Source organism: Gadus macrocephalus, chromosome 16, assembly GCF_031168955.1.
Source record: "Gadus macrocephalus chromosome 16, ASM3116895v1".
Classification (NCBI taxonomy): Eukaryota; Metazoa; Chordata; class Actinopteri; order Gadiformes; family Gadidae; genus Gadus; species Gadus macrocephalus.
Window position 1 is genome coordinate 20,479,430 of NC_082397.1, and position 8,039 is coordinate 20,487,468.

Here is an 8,039-nt window from a genome sequence, read left to right on the forward strand (position 1 = left end):
GTTATGGAATTAAGAACTCCCCTGGATTTGGTCTCTTTTGAGGTGTTAAGGCTATTTTTCAGACATACAACTGTTTTAACCTGCAGTTCAAAGTTCATTGTGCAGTGGCTGTTAGTTTGTCACGGTCTGTACATATAAAGCTATAACATTGTTAAAATAAATTAAATTATTTTCATAAGGTGTACGTTTGTCTCTTCTGAAACATTTTGTGAGGGCTTAACAGTGAGAATTGACAGACTTCTTTGTTTTTCTTTGCATAAATTGGTCATGAAATGTAACCTGATCTTGCATGATAGTCACTATTAGCTTCGGTGTATATGTTAGGTGAACCCCAAAAACAGTCATTGTGGTGGTGGAAAAGGTTTTAATTTAACCATGGGTCAAACTTTTTAAACATTGAAGATGACCATAACAATACACACTGGAGGCAGTGCTGTCTGAAAGAAAAAGAACAGTGGCTAGCTACACTGATATTAAGTCTAGCTTCCCTGCTTATTAAGCAGGTACTGACAGGAAACGTGCCGGGAACGCTGATCCACTGTCGCCTAAAATAAATGGAACATGAACAAAATAACTGAATAGAAAAAAAACGATGTCCATATTATTTACATATTTAGTCCTCCCTACTGTCCAACACTGGGGGAATGTGCTGCTGGTCAAGCATGAGGAGGTGTCTCCATGCAGGGTCCATCAGGTGGGGCGTCCCAGTTCAAAGCGAGCACACCATCCAACAAGGCTGTTTACACATGGCTGATTTGAAGAAAGAATAGGTTATATTCTAAAGTCCAGCCATCTCCTTGAGTGTTAGGTAATTGTCAACAGCAGCTGGCCAGTTGATGGGTGGAGCGAGCTGGCTTTGTCTCTCCAAGTTGGCAAAATATTGGAGGTTATCATCTCCACACAAACTGTTTGTAGGTGGCAGAAGGTCTTTGAACTCCTGTAACACTTGGGGATCCACTTGGAATCCACAATCCCTTCCACCAAACCTAAGGCCGCACAGAAAGCACAACAGTGAACTCATGAATAGTTATATTTCAATCTCAAAGGCTAGGGTATAGGCAGTCAATCATGATGGCTTTGGTAACGAATAAATAGACCTACACAAGTGAAAATGCAACCTAGCATTTAATGAAAATGACAGTACAGGTGCTATATACAAACCTGTGAGGCAGGTGGTACATGGTCTCCGGTTTTCCAGATGGACAGAGAGACTGACGGACAGGCCTGATGGTGTGGTTGTTCCAAAGCTCTCGGTGCTCATCAAGCTCTTTCTGAAAGATGCCCAGCAAGACATACCATACAAGGCACTTGTGTTCATGGGTGCCGTTGAAGTAGTGTCTGTCTCTCAGGTCACTAAATAGATCCATCCAGAACTGTGTCCTAATAATGGAATGAGAGTATACAAAGTGATTTATCTCAGTGTTGTATAAATGTTTCTAACACAAACATAAATAATTAAATATTTATAGAGCGCGTGCGTGTCTGCCTTCTTCTATTGACACCTTCAAACTTACCTCTGTTTCCTGAAAATGGACCACCAGCTTTCAATCCTTTGATTGGCAGTTGAAGTGCCATACATGTGGCTGAGAGGTCCCGCAAATTCATCGGTGTGGTCCTCCCTTAATGAACATTGGATGGCAGCCATGTCTCCGTTTTCTGTCCCACAGTCTGTCCGAAGACGTGCTGGAACTACGCCACAGTTCGAAACACACTGCAGGTAATATCGTGCTATTACTGCAGGGTTGTTGTTGGTGCTGTCACTACTGAGCCACATAAGCCGCCTGGAATACCCATCGATGCAGCCACTGATGGCAATCCCAAAGGGCTTAAGTTTGTCATATCCATCCACGTGCCACACCTTATTGGGTCCTGCAGCGCAATAGGATCGCCTGAAAAATCGGTGCACATGACGGAGATACTCTTTCTGGATTAAGGGATCTGAGTGCTTGCATTATCTCGTCTGACGGTCAACGAATGCGTCTGTTGCAGGGTCTGCCACATAGCCCTGTAGCCCAACAGCTGTCCTGAGCCATTCAGTTCAGTCCTGATGGCAGAGTTCACAGTCTCCATCGGAGCATAACTTGCCCTCCGACTAAGGTTGAGCTGTTTCAGCCTTCTTTTGAGAGTTTTCAGGCTCATTACCATCCCGTGTTTTGTTTCCAAAAATCGCAGATAACGTTGTAGGAGTGGCCCTTTCTGAAGAGGTCCCGAATAAGGTCTTCCTCTGAGGGCTCATCTAAAGTCATGGACACACAAAGACACACACACACGGACGGGCACACACAAACACAGACAGCAGGCTGATTAATTGATATAACTAATATGATTTAATGGGGGTTGATAAATTGTGGCCTTGCTGACAGCTAAAACCATGGGACATTTTGATGCAGCACAGAGTAATGGAAGCACAGTAAGGGATGTTACCTGTAGGCCCACAGCCCAGAGACTGTGCTCACTGAGTCCGTACATAGTAAAGGATTTCCTTAGTTTTGGATCAGTCACAGTTAAATGTGTTGTCAAAATTAATATGAGTAAATAACACAATGCATAAATGTATTACTTATAGACTATTACGTATTTAAGTGCTCTCGTAGTTCATTATTGTGAATGTTATAGTGTACATGGGTCGTCGGAGGTTCCATTAAAACTTACAACCTAAAATATGCCATCGCTTTCTGTGATAAGTTGCTCAACTTGTGATGTTCTGATATGATATAAACACTAATTTTGACAAATTTTGTCAGAAGGAAGAGCGCCTCGAACTAAATGAAAATATGGGGCGTTGACGATAAGCGAATGCGGGGGGGTCGAGATTCGGCACAACACCGGCGGCGTATCATTTAAAGAGCTCGCCATGGCGGTTGGTGTCTCACACGTGTTTGAATGTTTCAAATGTAACATTGTTGGTGTTCTTGTTCTCAGCTGACTATCAATTTTTTTTAAATCATTGAGCAATGTAATACTTGTTATGCCAGTTTACTGGGTGGCTTGAAACTGCATCACAGTCGGATATATTTGTGTCTCATTAGAACTTGTTAACATTATGTATGCTAGAGTTTTCGCACGCGCATTGCGTGCGCTCACCCTCTAGTTGTAATTAAACACATAGCAATAATGTGGGAACCCCAATCGATAATGTAACGAATTTCTGAGCACATAATATAATAACATTTTGCGCATAATTTTACAACGTATACCATGTGTTCACCACAATTGACTCTTAAAAGCAGTGCCAACATTTAAATATTTTTTAACCATTCAGCGAACAAAAGGCAACAGGCTGAATATCATTTAGGGGGCCACTCAATGACATGCAGAACCGTCATCAACACGCCCACTGAAGTGGTGTGAGAAATACCGACCTTCTACTCCTCATTCACATATAAGGTAATTTACATTTCCTACAGAGAAAATACTACCTCAGGGGTAGTATTATTCAGGAGATTTTCAGGGTACAAATGGCGGGATATGTTGTTCACACATACGGCCCATCAGGAGAATATCAGGACTTACACGTGTGTCTGAAAGCAGCTAGTGTGTGAGCATTTGATTACATTATAAAATCTGTCAATATATGGTAACAGGGGTAATTGTTCAATGGAAAGTGTAGTATACTATGCATGCAAATCAATTATTAAAGGGCTGAAAAGTGCATTGACATTTTAAAATACAAGGCAACTGGTTAGTTGAAAAATAATAATCATCATTGTGATTAAACATCTCTTCCAGTGTCCTAGCCAAGACAGGCAGCAGTAGCCTACAGTCACACATAGCATACACACAAAACATAAGAAAAAATATAACCGCAAGCGGTGATTCACCGGGTCCGAGCAAAAGTAAAAGTCAAGAACACACTAATGGAAGATATACAAATATGACAAATAATTATGAAGGAAAGATGATGATGAAGATGCAATACTGTTCCTCGGCTTTCAGGTGAGCTGCAAAGCAATGGCCGAATGTCATGTTCATCATTATATAATCAGGATTCGAACTCTCAACCTAAGGATCAACTGTCCAAGTCATTATGTGGGCGAGAGTGTTTAAATGTGGTCGATAGTGTTTAAATGTGGTCGATAGGGTTTACATGTTTAAATGTGGTCGATAGTGTTTAAATGTGGTCGATAGTGTTTAATTGTGGTCGATAGGGTTTACATGTTTAAATGTGGTCGATAGTGTTTATATATGGTCGATAGGGTTTACATGTGGTCGATAGGGTTTACATGTGGTCCATAGTGTTTAAATGTGGTCCATAGTGTTTAAATGTGGGCGATAGTGTTTAAATGTGGGCGATAGTGTTTAAATGTGGTCGATAGGGTTTACGTGTGGTCCATAGTGTTTAAATGTGGGTGATAGTGTTTAAATGTGGGCGATAGTGTTTACATGTGGTCGATAGGGTTTACATGTGGTCCATAGTGTTTAAATGTGGTCGATAGTGTTTAAATGTGGTCGATATTGTTTAAATGTGATCGACAGTGTTTAAATATGGTCGATAGTGTTTAAATATGTTCTTTTCCCTCACTCTCCACCTCATCCCTAACTCTCCACCTCAAGCTGGTGTGTAGTGAGCGTTCTGGCGCCGATTGGCTGCCGTGCATCACCCAAGTGGGTGCTACATATTGGTGGTGGTTAGTGAGGTCCCCCCTTCACTTTAGGCGTCTTTGAGTGTTATAAATTATTATTATTATTCATGTTTAACCTCTGTTTTCCTTTTATTCCTAGTCTGTTTTACATAGTTTTGAATGATGACTATATGCTCTGTAAGGTGACCTTGGGTGTCTTGAAAGGCGCCTCTAAATTAAATGTATTATTATTATTATTATTATCCCATTGAGCCACTGATAAACCAGGACTGCAGTCTCATTCACATGGTCAAAATGTCTATTGATAAGCATACAACATCCAGAAACCTCCAAGCACACATTTCTCAAGTGAATTAAGGGCTTTCTTAAAGGCATATACCTGAAAAATCTTTTAAATTCTGGGGAAATTAAACCTCTGTAGTCAAGAACACTAACGGAAAAATATATATATGGTAGAAATAATTATGAAGGAAAAATGGTTAACGAAGAAGTTCCCCTAATGCCGTACTGTGTCTTGGCAGTCAGATTCTTAGAAACGAACGTGTCGGAATGTTGATTGCCTGATGAATTTCAGGGGCTGTTCAATGTTGTGTTTCTTAAATGAGTGGCAGGATGTCATGTTCTGTGATTAAACCTTTGCAGCGCATCCAGAATGCGGCAGCGCGCCTCGTGTTCAACCTACCGAAGTTCTCCCATGTGACCCCCCTCTTCCGGGACCTCCACTGGCTCCCTGTAGTAGCTCGCATCAAATTTAAGACCATGGTACTGGCATACAAGGCAGTCGATGGAACTGCCCCTGCCTACCTCCATGCCAGGGCCGGCCCTGACCAATTTGGCGCCCTAGGCAAGATTTTTGCTGGCGCCCCCTACCCCTTTTGATCGCACAGTAAATTTGACTACCAATGTTCATAAACTCAGAGAAGCTACAAAGCTTTGTCTTTGAGACTCTTTGATTTTAGATAGAAAATTAAACACACAAAACGTATTAAAAATCAAGTAACAAGCAATGAATCATAAATACAATGTGGTATGCACAAAATACTGCAGACATTAGGAAATTTAATAATCAGACACTTTGCAGTAAAAAAAAAGTCTTGCAAAACAAGTGACAATGAATCACTCATACAATAAGGTATGCACAAAATACTGCAAAGAAATGCATGATGTTTACTAAAGGCATTCATAAGCAAAATAATAGATAGACTTCAGATTCAAATTATTGTAAATACAATTAAATGTAGTATGGTTTATCTAGTTTGGTTCTAACCAGAGATTAAACAAGCACTCAACTGAAGTGTAAAAAAAATACAATAATGTTTTAGGGCTGTGCAGAGGTAGACGGGACGGCAGAACCTGATGCTGTGTCACTGGGAGTGGCACTGAAATCTTTTAAAAGTGCATCTGAAGAGAGAAGAGAAGTATATGTGACGACTGCATGTTACATTTTAATAAAATAACAGATGCTTGGTGTGCTATACATGAGACTAATAATGAAAATGTGATGAGATTCCTTCAAGTTTATTGTCATTGCAATGCAATTCAGTCTAACCACAGTGCAAAAACCAGTAAAGTGCAGTGAAATGAATATATATGTACTGTATATATAGCCTATGAATGATATGTGAAAGCTAAGGTATGAAATATTAACAGTAATACACTTTAACTGCACTTTAACACTGAGGTAAACTTTAACAAACATAAACTGTGACACATAAAACCAAATGCTTACAACCACCCTATTACACAGTGGGTGGACAACTAAAAGCATTGTAACTGACATACAAGCAGGAAAGACACCTGTAAAATAACACCTAACGTTAAGTTAGGTGTTGTGGTAACCCGCTCCTTGAGTGAGCCGGGTTACCGGTACAAACGACGCGTTTGTTGAAGGTTAAAGCCATTCCAGGCATTTATTATACAAACACTTCAATCAACCAGGGTTCTCACGGTCTCTAGGGCCTCCGTGGGCCTCTAGGCTCTCTTGCTGCCACGAGCCCTTCCTTCCTGCACCCGAGACGTGCTGTGCTGTGCCTCCTTTTAACATGGCTACCGTGCTTTCGGCCAGGTGTCCCCCAATCACCCTGATTGGGGTGCCGAAAGGGCTGCTCTCTCTCGCCGGCTGGTGGGTGGGGGTGGTACACCCCGTCCTCTACGGTACCCCGGGCCCGTCCAGGCCGAGGACCACGTGGCGGGATGCCACACTCCTCCCCCCTTTGTCCAAGCCCCAGGTAGCCGAGGGACCCGCCCAGGATGGTATCTCGCCGGGGCCGGGTGTCTCCTGCGGTGCCGGTTGCGTCGTCTCCGGCAGCGTCGTCTCCGGCAGCGTCGTCTCCGGCAGCGTCGTCTCCGGCAGCTTCGTCTCCGGCAGCTTCGTCTCCGGCAGCGTCGTCTCCGGCAGCGTCGTCTCCGGCAGCGTCGTCTCCGGCAGCGTCGTCTCCGGCAGCGTCGTCTCCGGCAGCGTCGTCTCCGGCTACCTCGTCTCCGGCTGCCTCGTCTCCGCTGTGCCTCGTCTCCGGCTGCCTCGTCTCCCGCCGCCTCGTCTCCCGCCGCCTCGTCTCCCGCCGCGCCGGCGGCTGCCTCTCCTGCCGCGGCGTCGACCGCATCTCTCCTGCCCCGGGACTCTAGTGCCGGGTCCCAAAGCCGACGGAATATCGGGCAGTCCCTCCCAATCAGGAGCGGCACGGGGAGGTTGGGTACAATCCCCGCCTGAGCCGTGAACACCCCGTGCGGGGTCCGGATGACCACGTGGCATGTGTCGTAGGTCCGGGTCCCCCCGTGCACGCAGGCCACCTCCATGGGCTCCCCCGCCTTCCCACCCGCCAAGACGGGGCGAAGGAGGGTAACCACGCTGCCCGTGTCCAGAAGGGCCTGCGTGTCTCTGCTCATCACCCGCACCGTCGGGCTCCCGGACGTCCCCTGCGCCAAGCAGGTCGCCAGCATGCAGGGCCGACCCGTCCCCACGTCTGCGTAGGCCGGCGGCGCCGGCGCGTCCCGGTCTCGCGCTGCGGTGGCGGTGGCGTCCCTTGCGCCGGCGGCTGCAGCGTCTCTTGCGGCGGCGGGGACGTCTCTTGCGGCAGCGGCGACGTCTCTTGCGGCAGCAGCAACGTCTCTGGCGGCGGCGGCAACGTCCCTTGCGGCTGCGGCAGCGTCCCTTGCGGCTGCGGCAGCGTCCCTTGCGGCTGCGGCAGCGTCCCTTGCGGCCGCGGCGTCTCTTGCGGCGGCGGCGACGTCCCTTTCGGGGAGCCGTAGTGGGACCTTCATGTTGCCTGCATTCTCCACCAAGTGTGGTAACCCGCTCCTTGAGTGAGCCGGGTTACCGGTACAAACGACGCGTTTGTTGAAGGTTAAAGCCATTCCAGGCATTTATTATACAAACACTTCAATCAACCAGGGTTCTCACGGTCTCTAGGGCCTCCGTGGGCCTCTAGGCTCTCTTGCTGCCACGAGCCCTTCCTT

At 45.8% G+C, this 8,039-nt stretch overlaps 1 protein-coding gene across 1 annotated transcript; it reads right to left on the reverse strand.

Annotated features, from left to right (window-relative positions):
- Window positions 1-778: 778 nt before the first annotated feature.
- Window positions 779-7,523, reverse strand: LOC132473851 (uncharacterized). The gene is made up of 4 exons (XM_060074133.1): window positions 7,229-7,523; window positions 1,515-1,869; window positions 1,162-1,380; window positions 779-986 (listed from the first exon to the last, which is right to left on the reverse strand). Exons 1-4 carry the CDS (start codon window positions 7,521-7,523, stop codon window positions 779-781), a joined length of 1,077 nt encoding a protein of 358 aa, XP_059930116.1.
- Between the last annotated feature and the right edge of the window lie 516 nt (window positions 7,524-8,039).

What these genes read in the sequence shown, in the direction of transcription:
- LOC132473851 (XM_060074133.1), bottom strand. Translation starts at nt 7,523, where the DNA reads ATGCTGGCGACCTGCTTGGCGCAGGGGACGTCCGGGAGCCCGACGGTG. An exon ending in GAGGGACTGCCCGATATTCC is followed by an intron (nt 1,870 to 7,228) that starts GTCGGCTTTGGG and finishes ATTGCGCTGCAG; the next exon opens with GACCCAATAAGGTGTGGCAC. An exon ending in TCCATTTTCAGGAAACAGAG is followed by an intron (nt 1,381 to 1,514) that starts GTAAGTTTGAAG and finishes TTCCATTATTAG; the next exon opens with GACACAGTTCTGGATGGATC.